At 48.2% G+C, this 20,305-nt stretch overlaps 1 protein-coding gene and 1 pseudogene across 1 annotated transcript; both read left to right on the forward strand.

Annotated features, from left to right (window-relative positions):
• The window catches only part of LOC115323957, a 41,008-nt pseudogene extending 26,543 nt beyond the window's left edge, over nucleotides 1–14,465 (forward strand).
• Nucleotides 14,466–17,556: 3,091 nt separating this feature from the next.
• Nucleotides 17,557–18,234, forward strand: LOC120843243 (gamma-interferon-inducible lysosomal thiol reductase-like). The gene has a single exon (XM_040214534.3). The coding sequence runs from the start codon at nucleotides 17,557–17,559 to the stop codon at nucleotides 18,232–18,234; it is 678 nt and encodes a 225-aa protein (XP_040070468.1).
• The last annotated feature ends 2,071 nt before the right edge of the window (nucleotides 18,235–20,305 follow it).

Here is a 20,305-nt window from a genome sequence, read left to right on the forward strand (position 1 = left end):
CCTCTCACCTCCCCCCTCCACTCTTACTGAGTGGCTCAACCCCCCATTCGCTCCTGACCCTGGTCGTGTCCTGGCGGCATTCCAGGCGATCCTCCGATATTTAGAGGACCCGCAGGCGCCCCCACTCGGCTCCAGGCTACTCAAGCAATACGAGCCAATCATCGCCGCCGCCCGACGTCTCTCTGCCCCTGGTGACACCAGGGACACATAAGACGACGAGATAAAAGACCATACAGCAGAGCGCATAGGGCGCTCATTCATTTGGTCTGTAAATAAAGACGTTTGAAAGAAGAAGGAGAAGTGTCGGTGGCGAAAAAGATGCAAACAGTCAGAACGAAGCGCCAACAAACATAGACGCCTTGTAGTTCTATACGTCTATGGGCTTTGAAGCCGAGTTTGTGCTACTAAACAATTGACTGGGCCCGAGTTAGAAATGAACGCTTACGCAGCTCTTTCATCCGATTCCCGATTCACGTCGCGCTGACGTCTAGAATGTATAGGTCTATAATCATCTGCTCAGGAGCATCTTCAACTTCTTTCTTCATCAGTGAAATGAAGGCCACCATTAGTATAGCATATATGCCATTTGTAATGATGGTGATAGTAATCAAAGTGGCCAGGCTGAATTCCGGAAAGGGTCTATAGTCACCTCCGAGCAGAAATCAAAGTCTATCTGCAAGGCCGCTTTCCCGAAGAAAACGAAGAAGTGCTCGGAAGGCTCTTGCTGTTACCCCTCGTAATCCGTCAGGGTTCAAAAGTTCCTCTATGCTGTTTCTTGAGAGTCCTTCAGAGGCATAAAACTGAAAAAGAACTCTTCTTGGCTCCGCATGGGCGGGGCACCACAGAAGGGCGTGTTCGACATCTTCTGGGTCACCGCACTCTGGACAGCTGGGGTCCTCCTTACGGCCCATCCTGTGAGGCCGCTTAGCCGTATATCCAGCTCGAAGTCTGTGCAAGAGTGAAGTGTCGGCTCGCTGCAGGTTGCGTGGAATGCTTGGAGGCGGCTTGTTCGTCGCCACTCCTGGATGAGGGTGCGACTTCTGTAGGCAGCTACGGATCAGTCGATGTGCCTCGTTGAAACGATCGAGTAGAAAGATTGGGTCTTGGTCGTCATGGGCTTTGGCTGCCAGAGTGTCCGCTCTCTCATTACCGGGAATCCCGACATGAGATGGGACCCACTGCATGGCGAGGGTCCATCCGAGGTCCTCTACCGTTGCAGCCTCTAGTGCCACTCTAGCCACGAGGGGTGTAAGTTTTTGAACACGCTGAAGTTGTTGCAACGCAGATTTTGAATCAGTTAGGATCACCGCTTTTCCTGTTGGCTCAATATTCTTAATTGACTCTAGCGCTCCCCATATTGCTACGAGTTCCGCTGTTGTCGATGACGTCATGAAATTGAGTCTGCCTGCGACATCATAGTTCATTTCGGGAATGGTGATTGCAGCTGTGGCTGTCTGCCTAGTTCGGTTAACAGAAGCGTCCGTAAAAACATGGGTCCAGTCTTCGTAGTCCTCGTTAAGGCTTTCTAGGGCAACCGAACGAGCGACAAATGTGGGAACATTTGCTTTTCGTTGGGCAATGGGCATTGTCTTGTATATTTGCTGTGGTAGACGTGTTGAATGCGGAGGCACAGGTGGAAGAAACTCTCCAGGACCTCCTATCTCTTGATCAAATCTTGACATCAGGTGCCCTAGATGAGAACGTTGTCGCTTCCGCAGGTGACGCCAGATGCTGGTTTCCGGGGCCAAGCTATTCATGCGAGCGATGTTGCGCATGGCTTTTTCCTGCAGTCTCAATGAAAGCGGCCATTCTTCTGCCGACACAAGTGTCGCGACGTTTACGGACGAAGGGGGGAGTCCCAAACAGCAACGAAGGGCAATGAAATGAAATGCCTCTATGGCTCGAACTTGGGCTCTTCCGATGGCCAGGAGAGGGAGTGCGTACATAAGCCAGGACATTATAAGGCCCTTGTAGAGCTGGAGGAGAGCATGTTGCGATGCCCCCCCAAGAGCATCCTCCTAGCTGTCGTATGACAGAAAGTAGTCGACGGCAACGGCTTAATGTTTTTTGAACTTCTGGCCGCCAAGTCACGCGGTCGTCGACGATGACTCCAAGATAAGTTTGAGTTTTGACTCTCTTCACAGGTATTCCAGGAATCTTCAACTGCAGGGCGTTCTGGGGTGCTCGGCCTGTTGGTCGGTAAAGGAGTGAAGCGGTCTTTTCCGCCGACAAAGTGAGGCCCAATTTAGCTATCATTAATGCCGTGGCGTCTAGGGCCACTTGGAGCCGATGGCGAATTGCGATTGTGTTCTTTGGGGGTCCGATACACCAGATGGCAACATCATCTGCGTATATCGCCATTCTGATTCGGAGTGCGGAGTGGTCAGCCGGGAGGCAATCGGGGAGAGCAGCCATCGCAATGTTAAAAAGTACCGGACTTAACACGCTGCCCTGTGGAACCCCTCGGTCCACTAGGCGATGTGTGCTGACAGCACCGGGCACTTTGACACGGATTGATCTTCCAACAAGGAATGCCCGAATGAAGGAAAGAATCCTTCCACCTATCCCGAGTTGTTGTAGCCGCTGGATGATAGTCAGGTGAGGTAGGCCGTCGAAAGGTCGACTGATGTCTAGGAAGACACAGTGTACCATTTTTTTGTAGCTTTGGCCTCTTCGAGGGTTGAGGCGAGGTCTCCGATGACGTCTGCGGTGCACCTTTTCGCTCTAAAACCGGCCATTTCAGGAGGAAATGCGCTTGTTCGATTTAACAGCCATGTAAGGCGCCCAAGAACCATTCTTTCGAGGACTTTACCCACACAGCTTGTTAATGAAACAGGTCTGTAAGACGAAGGCTGTGCAGCCGGCTTTCCTTGTTTAAGTATTGGAATTATAGTGGCTTCCTTCCACACATTCGGAAGGATGCCGGTTCTCCAGATGATGTTAATTAAACTTTTCAAGAATGTCTGCGTGGTAGACAGGGTCCACATTTCTGAATGCTTGGTAGGTTATACCATCTGGTCCCGGAGCACTTTTTTTTACATCGGCCCAGCGCTTCCGTGAGCTCTGTCAGGGTGAAATCAGAATAGTTCGCCAGCATCACCTCTCTGTCTGCAGAAGGGTTGACGGGTGTATCTGTAATTTCTCTGAGTTGTTCGGGGAGTGGTAGTGGGGCTGCTTGTTGTCGAGAAAATTCATCTGCTAAGACCTCTGCTATCTCTTTAAGGGGTCTACCGGTATCAATTGCAAGACTGGCAATGGGATGCCGTGGGACCTTAGCCCCGGTGAGAGCTCGGGCAAGTCTCCAAGCGCGCTTGTAACCACCTGGGCTGCCAAGGGATGTACAATCTTGTCTCCACTGCCATCGCTGCAATTGCTTCGTGTGGCACCTGAATCGGGCGTCAATTCGATTGTACCGTGACCAGTCCCATTGGGCGTCTGTACTAAGCGCCCTTCGCTGTGCCTGTCGTCGGGCCGCTCGGAGGTTTAGCCACTCCAGATCCGGGGATGGGCGCGTAACAGGAACTGTGACGGTGCGCGTGGCAAGTCGTAAACACTCCACAATGCAGGTCGTTAAATCTTCAATGCTGCCACTATTCATGGCAGACCCAACATATTGACGGAATAGGTCCCAGTTTGTCACTTTGCAGAATTTAAGGTTCTTGGGACTCGCGGTTGGGTGTTTTACACTTATTGGCACGTGATCGCTTCCTGCCGTGTCCGGTTGCGCAGTCCACGAGGTAAAAATTCCTCGTGACACCAATGTCAAGTCGATGGTGCTGGGTTTAAGTCCTTGCCTGCGGAACGTGGAGGACCCATCACTGAGGGCTCGGAGTTGGAGCTCTGTCATTATGGCTTCTAGCTGTCGTCCCCTGGAGTCTGTTCGTTTGCCACCCCATGCCTCGTTGTGTGCGTTAAAGTCGCCGCAAATAATGAGCTGACCTTTGCTTCGCTTCTGAATTTTCTCTAGTGCTTTCGAATTCCAGACAGCACGTGGCGCGATATAAGCGGAAACAACCGTTGTGTTGTGTCTACCAATTCTAACGATCACACCGGCATACTCCTCAATGTCCGAACTTAAGTCCGAAAGGTCGAGAAGGGTATGATGTATATTAGCACGAACAAGTACAGCCACTCGGGATCTGCCATTAATGTTTACAGACAGTGGCGTACCAACTTGTTTTTGAGTGGGGGGGCAAAGCAGACCCTCTCTCCCCCCCCCCCCCCCCCCCCAATCGAAAATTCGGCGCAACTTTTGTCGAACTTTTCTAAAGATTTGGCAATGATTCGGCAAAATTACAACGTTACCAGACTTAACATTGATATTTTGTTTTCTCTCACAAAAAATATTTTGCTTCTTCTTAAAATAAATACAACTTGTAGTGCCTATTGAAACAGTTATGACTAAATAAGGTGATATTCTAGAAGATAATTGTATCGATGTCGCTTTTGTGTGTTTACTGGCAATTTTAGTGTTTGCTTGCAGAAAGTGGCGTGACAACGAGGTTGGGTAGTAGCCGGCACAGTCACGAATCACTCTACGAGAGCTTTGATTTTGAGGCTTCATCAGCGCACGCCTGCAAGTGTGTTTACATTGTTAAAATAAAGGCAATCACTGGCGTTCTTACTTTCTCTAGGAGTCACCGTTTCGTGCGCGAAAACAGATGCAACGGTTGCTGAGCCTTAACCAGAAGAGATAACAATATTGTAGATATGCATGTTCTTCGATTTGAGTCACTTGACGTCAGCTTTGCATGAAAGTGCGCGTTCCATATTCGCAACGTGCCGTTTTTAACCTTTAAAATTCCGGTTTCTGGTGTTAGGACACACACGGACGTTTAGGAAGATGGGGAGAGTTAGGAATGTCGGGTGTGCAACGTCGAGCATTATAGTTCTGTGTTTAACGAATACTTTTCATCAGTGTTTACTAACGAGTGCTTGGACTCCGTCCCCACCCCCTGGAGAGCTTTACGAGCGCATGCATCTTATTAACGTTAACTCCGCCGGTATTAAAACATTGATTGATAAACTAAAACTTACTTCGTCCGCTGGAACGCCACTGTTATTTCTAGTGAGTATTTGAAACTCATCTTTATTCAGTCCTTATCTCAAAGCTGCCTTCCATCTGACCAAAAGGTGGGGAGGGTAATTCCTAGTCTTTAAACAGGGCAGCCGCTCTTCCGCATCTAATTATCGCCCTATTTCTTTGACTTCAATTTCTTGCAAACTACTTGAGCATATCCTCTACTCCAATATCATGAGGCACCTATCATCCCATTTCATTTCTTTAAACAGCAGCACGGTTTTCAAAAGGTACTTTCCTGCGGAACACAGCTCTGCGACTTCATCCATGACTTGCACACTAACCTTGAATGTCACGTCCAGACTGACAAAGATTTTTTTTTTCTTCCAAAGCGTTCGGCCGTGTCCTTCATCAACGCCTTCTTTCTAAGCTATGATCTGTTTGTCTCGACCAATAACCGTTTGCATGGATTCGCGACTTTCTTTTTTCCCGTGTACAGGTCACGTCCATAATGATCATGAATCTTCCTTAATAAATGTATCTTCTGGTGTTCCCCAGGGGTTCGTACTTGGGCCCTTACTCTTTTTAACATTTATTAATGACATTCCTATTGGGCTTTCTTCAAAAATACGCTTTTTCGCCGACGACTGCGTCATCCCTAACAAAGTGACTTGTGTGCAAAATAATAACCAGCTTCAGGAAGATCTAGATAAAATTAACAATTGGTGCAAAGAGTGGATTATGTCATTAAACAAGTCTAAAGGCAAACTAATCCACTTCACCAAGAAAAAAAACACTCTGTCATTTAATTACTTCTTGGACTCCGATCTGATTGAGACCGCTACTGTGTATAAATACCTTGGTGTAAGACTAACATCTGACCTTCCCTGGAATAACCACATTGAAGTCATTACTGCCGATTCATCTGGAACTCTTGGACTAAGCAGACGTAACTTAAAAAAACGCTCCAACCTTTGTCCGTAAGCTAACCTTTGACACGTACGTCAGACCAAAAATAGAATATGCTTCAACCATCTGGAATACCCATCGACTGTACCTCATCAATACCCTATAGAGGCACTTCAGAACAGAGCTGCTCGCTTCATTTCATCCACTTATGACTTTTTTTTTTCAGTGTCTCAGCGCTAAAAACTGAACTAACCATGTCCTCTTTGCAGCTTCGCAGAAAAGTCTCTCAGCTGTGCTTTATTCACAAAATCTACTACCACATTCCCGACCTCAAAACCACTTTCTTATTACCCCCCGACCGAACATCTTCTCGCCTCAACAACGTCTGCACCATCAAGCACATTTCTGACTCTACTAACGCTTTCAATTGGTCATTCCTTTCTCAAGCCATCAGCCACTGGAACAGTCCCCCATCCTCCATTGTCACCATCTTGGACCCTGCTGATTTCTCCTCTGCAGTAAAACTACACCTTTCTTGGCCCATGTGATGGTGTGCGGGGCTAGGCAGATAGGTGAAAACCCTTACGCAGAGCGCCTGCCGGGCCAGACTTGTACGTAGTTTAACTACTTTACTCAAGTTACTGTAGTTTAACTACTTTTCTGGGTAGTTTAGTAAATTTTAATTACATTTATATTCTAGTAATTCGTAGTTTACTTTAACTACTTTTCCGAGTGACTTCCACTCAAATTACAAATTACTTTCTAATTTTAGTGGTTGTTTTGCCTATCAACACAGAAAAGATGTCGGAAGGTCAGCTGATATTTGCAGAGGGGGAAGCATGCGGAGTAGAAAAGGGGGGGATGGGAAGGAAGAAAGTGATTTAGATAGTCCAAAAAACCCCAAAATTTTAATAAGCCCCCCCAATGCAACAACACTGCTATGAGGCGCGGGGAGCGAACAGACACGACGCAAGACAGGTCGAGTAACTGGGGGATTAGCTCCGAATAGTGGCGTTTCTTTGTATTCCGAAGCTCAAGGAGACTTGACGCATTTGAAGAAAGGGCTTGTCCCCGCTTCTCTCCAATGTAGGAATTCTTGCCCACTACAGGAGGTGCACACACTGCTCCTTTTACGGTGCAGGCGATAGAACCCCTAACAACGACGCTCACGCCGGATGGGCTGCTCGTGTATCACTCGAAGCGCGTTAACCCACCCCCGCGCCTGCGTTCACGCCGCTTCGCGGTGACGGTGTGCGGCTGCTAATTACAAATCTATTAACCCACCTAGCCCCCCCCACCCCCCGTACATGCCGCTTTGCGGCGTCCGGTCGGCAACCCAAGCCCCGCTGCCCCCCATGCACTTCCGTAAATAGAGTCGATACGATTTAGTTTAGCGATGTTTCGTCAACAACATTCGTTTTTTTAGTGTTAATGGTAAAAAAGAAATGTAAATATCGCCAAATGCCTTGACAAAACAAAATGTTCGAGAACAAAATATAAAAAGAAGTAAGCCGGCCCACACCATAAATAGAACCCGCGTCTGACACGTATGAGGCAGACATCTCACCACTAAGTTACGCTACCTCTTCGGAAACTCGCATTGCATCCGCTGCCTATGTTGACGGCGGCAGCGCCTATCTCCAAGCAAGCAGGCAAAACTTTATTTTGTGTAAGGGCCTACGTCCTGGTCTGGACGGCCCGTCCGGCCCATGTCTCGCGGATGGATTCTGTTAGGTTACCGTGTAGCCTTGTTCGTGGGGCAAGGCTCCACAAACCAGCCAATCCGGCGTGCGTGAGCACCGTTGCTAGGGTTTGTATCGCCTGCGCGTTAAAAATATGCCCGCGCGGGTCGGGGGGCAGTGCCCTTGGTATTCCTTGGGCGCCGCCGGCCTGTGTCTGCTCTGCCCAGTGGCGGCCGTTTCAGGGGGGGGGGGGCAAAACGCATGCCTTGCCCCCCCACTCTGAGAACTGGGGGGGCAAGTGCCCCCCTTGCCCCCCCGGTTGGTACGCCCATGTTTACAGAGTTACTGCGGTAGAACACATATGGCGAGAGCCGCACCTCCCCGAGAACGACATTCGTTTCTTGAAGAGCAATGATATCAAAGCGTTCAGTTGTAAGATGTTGGCGTAGCTCAGATAAACGCGTTCGCAAGCCGTTCACATTCCACTGAAGAAGGGATGGGAAAGGTGGACTTTGTCTTTGTCGAGGGGTCCTCTTCTTTACTTGTGATGAAGGGTTTCGTCCAGGGGAGCTTGTTTGCCCATGACATTGCACATTAGTGTTTCTTGCCACCCTTAGTTTGCCCCCAAAAAGGGAAGCATTGTCTGCAGGACAGAAGTAATTATGCGGGCCCATGATGTTTCAATTTTGGACAGAATAGCAAGGGTTATGTTCGCAACTGTCCCAAAGATAGAAACCCAGGGGGGTGATATGGCGATGGGGGATTCCGCGGTCTCGTCGTTCCCTTTCTCAGTGGCCGGTCTGCCGGGTGGACGTTGAGGAGGCGCCTTTGTGAGAGCTTGAGTCCTTGGCAGTGTTTCTTGTTGATCCCTTGGACCAATGCTCTCCGGTGAGGTGTTAATAGCCTCCTTTACTCGGCGATCTCCGATGAGAACGGAAGCGTATGTTGTGCCGCTTGCCTTGTATGTTTTGGACTCAGATTTGGTTTTTATGTTCTCTTTTGATAACGGCTGAATGTTATCAACCCGTTGTTTACTTTGAAGGCTCAAGGCAGATTTTGCAACGGGGAATGCCACTGCATTTTCCCTCGAGTACGTGAGAATATTCCGTTCATTAATCCATTTTGGACAGTCATGCGATGCTGCTTGGTGATTTCCCTGGCAGTTGATGCATTTCACTGTCGCTGATTGACGTTCGGCGTTCAGTGTGTCATGGTGTTCTCCACAGCGGCTGCAGGCCTTGGGACGTTGACAAGCCACTTTTTTGTGACCAAATCCGTTGCAGTTGTGGCATTGTAGTGGTCTTTCTTTGAAAGGTGACACGACATGGCGAACGTGACCTAGTAGCACGTAGCTGGGTAGCTTGCTGCTGCTGAATGCAATCTTTACAGTGCTGGAGCCTCCAGGTCTACGAACATGAACAACCTTGCTGGATATGTCTTCAGTGCGAAGGTGTTGAGCGATTTCGTCGTTTGTGACTTCGACGGCTACTCCTTTTATAACGCCATAAGCCGTGGGTCTTGAGAGTGGGCAATACGCTCGAACTGGGACAGTGCAGAGCTCGTTTGTGTTCAAGAGAGTTTGTGCCGCTTGCCCATTCCGAACGTCCACGGCAATCAGATTTAGTCGGCTATTGTACCGTACCTGAATGATGCACTCCTGGCATAGCTGCTCAAGGGCATTATACACTTTCAGGCTGTTGAGAGTTGTTAGCCTGGTTTCCTGTGCCACAGGCACAAAAATGACAGTGAGGCAGTTGACTTGCTTTTTCGGTGTGCAGATGGTTTCCACACTTGAAGAGGAGTGGGCACTCGTTGGCCGAGTGCGTTTCCTGATGACCCTTTGGAATCCATCGTCAGAGGTCTCGCTGTCCATGTTTACGGGGCCTGAGCAGCTAGAGTGCCTGCCGTCTTGAGATGGATCGTGGATACTAGAGCCACTAAATGAGCTGCGCTTAGAGTATCGGCACTCCGTTCCCCGACATTGTTGTGGGCGCCGCCATTTTGGCTCGTATGCAGAGCAGACACAACTGCCGATCGTCCTGATTCATAAGGGAGGCTTCCTCAGCTTTAGAGTTGGTGTTAGGAAGGTCATCTAAGATTGCTTTGCTCTGTCGCGAACGGTTTAAACATTTGTAGAGGGCGGAGAAGCGTTTCCTGTGATTTCAGATAAAGCTTCAGATAACTGGCAACCATGATTTTAAGACACAATATGGCGAAGTGTCGTTACTCTGAAGCGTAGCTTATTTAGTGGCACTAGTGGATACCTTGCTCATGACAGTGCACAGCAGTGATGGAAACATCGTTCTCTGAAAACGATGTGCCATCAAGCATCTCTTCTATCCGGTGGCAGCGTGCCAGTTGTCTTAGTGCTTGCCTTCTAAGGATCAACGAAGTCAAAGAACCGATTAAATGGCATAAAAGAGAAAATGTACAGAGGTCGAAAATTACGCGTAGCAGTTCCGATCCCTTCTTTTTCCTCCTCCATGCCGTTCATCTGTCAGCGTTGCATTCCAAGACAACCATTGCCCATAGCTGCCCTAGATGGAGCTAGCTTACACACAGCATTTCTCCTTCCCATAAAATGAGAAAAGAAACGGAAGTGCAACAATGCTCACTCGGACAACTGAAGCTTCTGATCATTATCTGATCAGATTTTCTGATCGCTGCTTCCAGCGCTCATGCGGTGCTAACTTAGCGCTAAGCTGTGTGTGTGAACCGGCCTTCATGCTCTGCGCGTCTCTCGCTTTTTTACGTGACGAATTCCGTACTTTTCGCGGAGTTCTGAACCTTCCGCCTCTTTACCAAAGGAAATACCGCTGGCGTAAAAGTATGGCGAGCTGAACCGTGGAACATTTACGGCGACAAATCTTTTTTGGCTAGATTTCGTAACACATGCCAGGGTGTGTTTCGCGTAGGGTCGTTGACCTCTAGATTTAACAAGAAAGCAGTGTCACGTGATACTGTGTCGTCACAATGTTCACTATATTTAGCGGGAAAATTGCAACATCCCGTTTTTAACTAAATTTAACGGTAGATTGAGACGTCAAGTATAAGTGAAACCAGGGGTTTCATCGCAAAGCGATATGACTTCCCACATTATGACGCCCAGCGAAAGCTTTCCCCGCTGGAAAATCGTGACGTCACTTGAAACTGTGACGTCACATGACGTTACTTGACTACAAGATGTCAGAGTCACGTGACGTCATTATGTTACGTGACAATGCGATTTCCCGCTAAATTTAGTGCGAAAACTGTGACCTCCCGGGATAATGCAATGTTTACACGTTTGCCAAAGTTAGAACAGTGGCGTAGCTGATGGTAGGCTGTCTATGCACGCCACGGTGCGCAGCACCCCTGCTCTCGCCGCAGTTTATTTAAAGAATACAACAAATAACCTGGATATTTTTTTTTTTTGCTGCCTCAGGAGTGAACACTGGCGTGATGGCCATGAACCTCACGCGCATGCGCAACTTCCGCTGGGTGTCGCGCTTGGGGCCGCTACTAGAGGAGTACGAGGACCTGATCTTCCTGGGCGACCAGGACCTAGTGAACATCATGTTCAGCGCCCACCCAGACAAGTTGTTCCTGATGACGTGCCGGTGGAACTACCGCCAGGAGAACTGCGTCTTCCACTCGTCGTGCTCGGGCGAAACACCCGCACTGGTGCACGGAAGCCGGAATTGCTTCACGGACCCCGACAGGGAGCCCTCCATCTATGCCGTCCACTCCGTCATGCAGAAGGTACTCGACTCATATCGTCTTACATTGGAATAATAATGCCATTCAAACACCGCCTAGAATTATTACTTTACATTAACGACCTGTGAAACACGTATTATATTTTTTTCAAGCCACGCAACAGTAATTGTGGAAAAAAAATAAAAACTAAAAACGAGCAGCGTTCGCTTCTTTAACTTGCAGTCAGAGCAAATGGCCACATGTTTTCATTTTTGTCATAGCCATGCTCTCGCTTTGCCAAAACACATGGAACAGGTTGAGTTACGCAGATCGTTAAAGGGATACTCCGGCATTATCTTTATGATGCCCGATTTGCCTCAAAAATTGCTAAACACATCAACAAACGTCGAAGAAATAGTATCCAAATATTAGGTCAGGCTGCCGGCAGGCTGCCATTAAATAGCCGTGGATCTAGTACACTGTACCGTGGGTGATATTTCGTGCTTGATTGAATTTGTTTGACGAAGCAGATTCTTGAAACCCAGCGTGAACAGCAGCCTCATCTTTGAGGACCCGGCGAAAGTTCTATACTCCGTTTCACCTTATGTTGTACCTATGTAGAAGGCTAGAAGCGCGAGCTTATAGCGTTGGAAGCTGCTCTTAACACACGAGATCTCGTGCCGCCGAGATGTGCCGTAGAGCAAGGAGCTCGCGCTTGTAGCCTTTCCTGCGGTAAATCATAAGGTGAAACAGAGTATACGAAAGCGCAGCACCGGGGGAAAGCAGTGCAGCTCGCATCGAAAGCAGGCTCCGTACCGGCGTCTGCTCTCGATGCTTTTTTTGATGCGACTTTCGATGCGTGCTGTGCTGCTTTTCCCCAGTGTTGCGATTTCGTGAAACTTTCACCGGGTCCTCAAAGATCGAGGTGCCGTTAACGCCGGGTTTCAACAATATGTTTCGTCAAACGATTTCAATCAAGAACGAAATAGAACCCATGGTTATTTTTGCCACGACGCTGTGTGCCATGGTGGCTGCACCAGCTGTACATTGGCTAGAGGTAATATAACTATACTAAAAAGATGGCCGCGAGTGGCCGCATTCGCGGAGCGGGCAAACGCGATCCAGCAAATAGACATAGAGATCAGTCATCCAACAGCAAACCTTAGGCCTTCAAACGTGTGACAGGACCAGCCGTACCAACCACTCACACAGGCGCTTTGCTTTTTTCGCTTTGTATTGTCGCGATTGTGGTGCGCATAAAGGTCACAAAAGAATGATAACAAAAGGTGTATTTATTACAATATTTCAACCCTGAAACTAAAAACAAAACACCGGAAAACGAAGTAGAAGGGACAGAAGAAAGTGGAAAGACAGCGTGTCTTCAAGTTCAAGTTTATTTCCCAGTTCAATGGTTTAAACATGATTAATATTAATACCACACCAGCTCGCCTGCACCTTGACCGTGCATATTTTTGACAAAGGTGCATGTTACATCTTTTTGACAAGTGTTCGTTCATTGTTCGTCCGGTGGCGAAAATATTGTGTTGTGTGTATGTTTATACATCCGAAGTTTGCCAAAATGGGCGTGTCTCAGCTGTAGATGGGAATATTTAGCCAGTGTAGTACAACTGCAAGCCTGGGGTCTTTAACGTTCACCACGCAGTAGTGATCCACGACCCCGCGCCGGTACGATGCTCATCCAGATCAAACCGGGCAGGGGTGGGGATTGAACCCGAGATCCTTGAGTTCTGCAGCTCGAGCTTTCGCTGCACGTCCTCTGAGCTGGTGGGTACCTGAGCCGCACATAGACAGCTTTCGAAAGACGGCCCTCTGTTGGCAGCTGTGGAACCCGTGCAAAATGGCCGACCAAACCCACAACGTCACGGCACACTTTATGAATTTGGTTGGATTAGAAAGCAAAAGCACTCGCACATAAAAAGGGGTTGAGCGCAGTGACGTTGCTTTTTCGACAACGTTTGATTCGTGACGTTCGCTCTTTGACACAATGACTTGCACGTTTCACAGTGTCGGTTGTTCCGCCATTGTGCAGCGATTCCGACTTTCTAATAATCAGAATGTGGCTTTCGAAAGGGGTATATAGAGAGCGTTTGGTCAATGGGGAGGAGCGGGCAGAGCCAGGGTGTGCACCAGACGCAGATGGAAGGCTTGACCAACCAGAAGCCGAAAGTAATCCCCTAACGGTGGTATCGAAAAACACTTTTAATGAGTGTGTAAGAGTTAAAAGGAGTAACTCTTCATGATTGAAAATATAGTGCACGTGGTCCTTTCGATCAGGATTATGCAAAAAGATGAAATAATCGAATGGGTCGCTCCACGCTGTTTTGCTCCGTCGGACGGCATTTTCCCGGCCCTCGGCGGCTGCGTATGGATCCCGTCGATCAGTCTCCTATAATTTGGTTTTTCATGACCGTGATCGAAAACTCACGTGCACCATTTTTTTTTAGTCACCGAGAGTTACTCTGACGCACTTATTAATGTCGTTTCTCACGGACACCACCAGGCTTCTGGCTGGCGACCTTTGAATCTGTGAAGACGCCCTGGAACACGTCCAGTCCGCTCTCTGCCAATGGCGCCTCCTCATTTGCCTCCTGTACTTCCCAATGAATGACCAAAGTGTCTTTATATACGGCTTTTGTGGTAGCTGAGACAGTGTAGCACTGACAAGTAACAACGAACTCACTTTTTACAGCGGAGCTGTTAAGGGTTAGTTTCCCCTGGATTGTGTCCCCCGCAAATAAGTGAAGACACAAAACTCTGGACACCTACCGCCATCGATGAGCGACGGCGGAAAGCCACGTATCTAGTTGCCGCAGTCGCTCATAGATTGCGGCAGCCTTTCCACTCTGGCTTGCCGACTTGCGGCCGGCCATTACTTTTCATTGTACAGCTCCGTTGGTCTTGCTTTTTCATCAGAGTGTAAAGGCTGAAAGTTTTCCTTCTCGTCTTTCTCACAGTACGAGCTTGGCACGAGCCTGGAGCGGGAATTTATCGATCCCCTGGAACGTGAGCTGCACCGGGTTCGGCAAAGCGAGTGTGTCGTCCAGCTCCTGTTCCACGCGAAGCAGTGGCGGATTCTGGCGAGGCAGTTGGACAGTGAACGAGGCTTTAACGACGACGCCACTAATGCTGCATCGCCATCGACGACGTCTACTTGATAGCTACGCATGACTATACCGACTATACTGACTATACTCCGTGTTAGCCTAACCTTGCAAAGGGAGAAGGGGGCTGAGCCAAAGCGAACGAGGGAGGCTGCAAATACTTCAGTATCCGCAACTCCACCGCCCTATAGATGGCGGAAGAGACGGGATAAATTATCTTGGATTTCCTATGCGCCTGCTCGCTGACGCTGAACAGCGTGCTAAATTCATTTCTTTGGCTACAGTGCGAAGCGGTGAGGGCAGTATAACATCACAGGTGATGTTGACGTTGGTTAAGAAAATCACCATGTTGATTTTTAAACTTTGCGAAACGGAACAGGGCAACTCCTATTTAACGCACCCGCTTTTTCCGTTAAAACGTGGAGGACGCTTAAGGTTCGCCATTAAAAGGTGGAACGGGATAGCGAAACATATAAACATATAAAGTCCGGCTCGCCCCCAAGTCGTGCAAGCGTACCTTGAGTGGCCTCGAGTAGGAGTGTCGGGTTGGAAAGCGTCTCTGAGACGCCGAGAAAGTCAGACTTTCGAAAAAGAATGATCTCCCAAGGAGCGCTTTCAACGGCCTTCCACGGTCGCGGATCATCGTCCTTTGCCTCTAAGGGTGGATACGAAGTTGTCCTACTACCGCTGATCATGGCAAGTGCTGCGCTAAACTCTGTGTTTTAGAGCGCAGCTGTTAGGCGCCTGTTTCCGGGTTGGGCGGTTTCGGCGTTGCCGTCGGCGTCGGCGTAAAACCGCGCGCGTTGCATTATGGGACGTTTCCCCGCCAATGTTAGAGGGGTATTTTCCCGATAAATTTCGCGGAAACTTTTCTCGCTAAAGTTAGCCGGGAAATTTTCCCGCTAAATTTAGCGGAAAAATTTCTTCCCCGCTACGTTGCGCGGGGAAATTGTCCCGCTAAATTTAGCGGGGAAATTGACATCACGTGACCTCAACACCAATTCAGTTTCACCGCTAAATTTAGTGGAGAAAATGACGTCACGACTGCGTGTAACGTAGCCCATAAACAAATTCAGCGGCAGGAGAGGAGGAGGAGCAGGGAAGGAGGAGGAGGGGAGGGTTTGGGGGGAGGAGGGGAATACCATCCTCTCCGTAACCTCCCTTACTCCCCCTTAAGAGCTGCGCTCTAATTCGGCAGTACAAAAAATTTGTTAACGTTTTTCATTTTTACACTTTGATCTCCGAGAACGACCATACCGGATCGAGGACTTCAGAGAAGAGCTTGGAAGGTGCGATGTCTTGAAAGAAATCGCCGCCTTTGGATCCTACCAGATGAATCACGTGTGGATGCTATCCCTTAGATCTACAGCGGAAAAACAGCGGGTAATGGAAGCCAAGGAACTCCAGGTAAAGAACCTGAATTGTTTGGTGCTTGACCCTAATAGCACTGAAGTGCGCCTTAGACTGCACTGGGTGCCCTTTCATGTACCCGACGAGGGCGTACGTAAGGTCTTGGAGCCCTACGGAGACATGACTGAACTTGCAAAAAAACGTGGCATGCTGAAGGTTTCGAAAGTGTGAAGTCGACAACCAGATTAGCCCGAATGGAACTGAAGAAAGGCGTAAACATCGAAGACATACCCCACCAGATGAACATATTTGGCGGAACAACGCTGATAGTCATTCCAGGTCTTACACAGCTTCGTTTACCCTGTCAACGCAGAGGACAGATAAAACGGGTGTGTCGAGTTCTGAAATATCCGTAGTGTGTCCGATCTCCACTTAGTGGTGACGAATGTGTGAAAACGTACGCCAGAGTCGCAAGGGGCATTCATTGCCGACGAAGAGCCAAATGTACATATCATGGACGCCACTGTGGCAGAATATGTGACAAGAGATGCAAAGCTGGCAACCAAGGAGAAAACATCGTTCCATGCTACACATGCAACGGAAACCGAGGTGGCAGAGTTACCAACAGCAGAGAGAACCGCCCCAACCTCCGGAAACAACGAAAGTCGTCTGGAGATGAACCAGAATCTTTTTTTTTTTTTTTTTTTTTTTGAGAGAGAGAGACCATTAGGAAGCAGCACAACAGATCTCAGTCGGCGTTGAAAGGAAAATGGACACTGACAGTCAAGACATGAAGCGTACTCTTAAACAGACATTAGCAGCTACACAGGGAGACTATTTTCCCAGTTTTTATTAAAAAAATGACGAAGATTGCAGTTTTTGGCACTTCTCAACTCCTTCACCATCTTCCGAGTCACGTGCTCTCTAACGTGAAAGGGAAACGCGCGGGGTTTCGATGAAGTTCTCTCTCTAACGCCATCAGTCAGGACTCAGCAGGGACAACTCACCCGCTCGTGACCACGTTACCAGGTGCTTGCAACATCCGGCTCTGCTGCCGTCCGGCTTCTGGCAACTCCTCGCGGAAGCAGATAGAGTTCACGTTCAAAGTTCAAGTTCAGACTAATTATTTGAACTTGAACTTTGGTAACATCGGATAGATGGCGTTGTTGAAACTTCGTGTAATAAAAATTTTGTCGATAATACCAGTTTTTTTTTTAAGCATTTATATTTATGTTTAAGCGACAGCATATATAGAAAAATTACATTTTATTGAGCACAAAACTTGTTTTTTTTTACAACTCCGCTTTTCACATTAGGCCACGTAATTCTCACGGCCACCGCTAGCGGTTACAGATCGGGAGATTTCCTAATTTTTGTCTCGCGATTACGCGGCGGGAACGCAACAATTCGAAGGACGAAGAAGCCTTCTCTGTCCTTTATGACAAGATAAACAATTAAACAATCTAAACGATAAAAGATGCTAATTCTTTTGATGTGAAAATCGTTGCACAGCTCCTTTAACCCGCACCACGCAGTGGGGATACACGACCGCACGCCGGTACGATTCTCATCCAGATCGAAACGGGTAGGGATGAGGATTGAACCCTGAATCCCTGGGTCCTGTAGCGCGAGACGTTTCGCCGCGTGCTTCGAGCTGGTGTGTGCTAGCCTTGAGATGTTCGGCAGAACGCCAAAGATGAAAGAAGAGAAGAAAGTGAAATCGAAATCAATCTTAACATAACGCTTCCCAATCTTCGGCAGTCGAACACATTTCACTATCACCCTTTATCGAACCATGTTACCCCCTGCCAGCGGGGCGGCAGTCCTATGGTTAACGCTGTTTTTCCTCAGCCAAGGTCACGCCATACCTGAAGCATCCAAGGTTGTGTCCACTTCAACCGTCGTCAAGGTCCGACTCTTCTACGAATCGTACTGCCCCTTCAGTCAGCGCTTTATCACTGACCAGCTGTGGCCTACGTACGAAAAGCTTGGGAAGCTCGTGGAAATCCGCCTGGTACCGTTCGGGCTCGCCACCATGAAAAACTTCACCAGAAAGGACGCCAAAAAGGTGATAGAAATAAAGTGCCATCACGGCAACAAAGAATGTCTGGCCAACATGATACAGACATGTGCCATAGCAATGACGAGTGCGCGCTACAAAAGCCTCGAGTACGTCAACTGCATGTCCCTTTCAAAATCGCCACTGGACGTGGCACAAGCGTGCGCCGGAGCCATTGGTCTAAATTGGAAAATCATCGATCGCTGCGTCAAGTCAAAGCTGGGTTCGCTGCTCTTCTACAAGATGGGACAGAAGACGTGGGATTTAGTCCCCCATATAACCTACGTTCCTTACATAGAGGTTGACGGTCGGCACAGCAAACTGTTTCAGGAAGAAGCCATGTCGAATCTCTTCGGGTTGGTCTGCTCTAGGCTGGGTTCTGCAAAACCAGACATTTGCAACGTCTCCCAATAAGTGTGATTAATCTTTATTCTTTGGTGAGCCACGGCGATATAATTTACGCCATTGATTACGAACGTTTCTGAGCTTCTTCTGTACTTTTGACTTGTTACCGACTATATAAAGCCTATGTTTTTAATCTGGAGTGTTTTTGTAACTGCTGTTCTTGTTCTTTCTGCGTTTGAATAGTAGGGATATGAACTGTATATTGGGTGTTCCCGAATTAACAGTGTGAGGGAACTCCGTTACTACATGTCAAATGTCTAGGTCGTCTTACACCCTAGCGCTCGCTTTCTCTACTTGTATAACTACCTCTTAACTACCCAGTATATAAGGTCGGCTGTTATTATATGCAGGGTGTTCCAGGGAACGCATGAAAAGCATTTCCTGCAAAAAGCACCAAAAAATGTAGAGGTTGAAGAGCGTTCGAAGTTATAAAGAGTTTATACGATTTTCATTAATAACGTTTTGTTCTTATAAAGATAAAGGTATACTGCGAAACTTGCAGGGCATTATGTAAAACCGCTAAAAACGATAACATTGAAAAAAAAAAAAGCGTTTTAATGTTTTTTTTTTTTTTTTTAACAAATACAGAAACATTCAGTTTGGCATCTCGGGGGTGTATTTAACTATTTGCGGCGGGGGAGGGGGGGGGGGGGGTATCTACTGATGGCCGTAGCTGAGTCTGTGGCTGCTAAGCACATGACGAGAGCGAACTTTCACTGTGATTATCCAACGTGCATTCCCCACCATCAAAATTACTTCTGGTCATGCCCAGTGAACAACACACTCAAACATGGAGTTCAGAAACCGTACACTAAGGGTTGCTCATCTTTTTGCTAGCAATACTTGCAGCCCAGAATGCGTGTTGCGTGGTACAAAGTTTCACCTTCCTGGTCGATGCACATGAAAGCAAGTACAATCAGAGATATATAATGAGATTTTAGTTTTTATATCGTTGCCCTCTTTTCGCAGTTTTTGTTTATTTGTCCTAGAAGTGGGAGCTCCATTGAACCACTCCTACGAGTTTCTTTTCTTTTATGTCTAGGATATATACCTACCCAGGTACTCACTTAACATTCCGACGCTAGTAGAAGGAAGGACGGACATTGTAAATAACCAATGCAAAGAACTGACGGTTCGCCACATCGCACGCCGAACGACCTGCCAGTCTACGGGTTCTCCCCTGAACCGCTAGTGCAGCCGTCCCCTCTCTCGTCTAGGATATCTTGCAACAGAGTTTGAAGGGCGTATAGAAGCCTCTAATATGATCTACCCAGCTCCACCATTATACGCCCGATCGCTGAATATCAATCAGTCCATTCCCATGCTCAGAAACAAACAACTTACGGAACAAGTTATCGCCCGAGGCCTCGCTGAAGAGCTAATAGAGTAATTTTTCCTAGAACGGGTACGTGTCTACTCCGATGGCTCGGTGCTTTACAGCTGTGAATCATCGACTGCAGCAATCTCCAGCCGAGAACTTGATGGGACCAGATAAAAAAAACTCTGTTTTCATACCTCCTCCACAACCGCTGAGCTAGCCGCTCTTTGGCTTGACCTTGAAGCACTTGACGACATCTCCGACTGCGAAAAGGCAGTCTTTCTAACGGACTCCAGGGCAGCTCTGGGACTACTCAGCACCAAAATGAGTTGCTGGGCTGTTGTCTATTCCTTACGTAACTTATTTGCGCTGTTTAAGTCAAGACTACTCAGCAACCTAGACGATGCCCCCCCCCCCAAATATGCACGGTACGCAGCTCACACACCAAGAAACTTGGAAACGAAAGGCTGGCAATTAGCATTTCATTGGCTCCCCTCACACGTTGGCATCACAGGCAACGAGACAGCCGATTGTCTCGCAGCAGAAGCGCACCCCTTTAATGCGCCAACACTCTATGTATTAAGCATCCACGAGGCGAGACAACTTATACACAGAGAAATAAAGCGACAACAGCCTGATCCGCGAATCTCTGGCGGAAGACCACCCGCACGTGTGCCCCCAAAGCTTTCACGAGCCAGCACCTCCATTCTGAATAGACTTCGCACTGGGTGTGCCTTCACTGCAAAGGCAATTCATCATCTG

Source organism: Ixodes scapularis, unplaced genomic scaffold (assembly GCF_016920785.2).
Source record: "Ixodes scapularis isolate PalLabHiFi unplaced genomic scaffold, ASM1692078v2 PGA_scaffold12__126_contigs__length_90152505, whole genome shotgun sequence".
Taxonomy (NCBI): Eukaryota; Metazoa; Arthropoda; class Arachnida; order Ixodida; family Ixodidae; genus Ixodes; species Ixodes scapularis.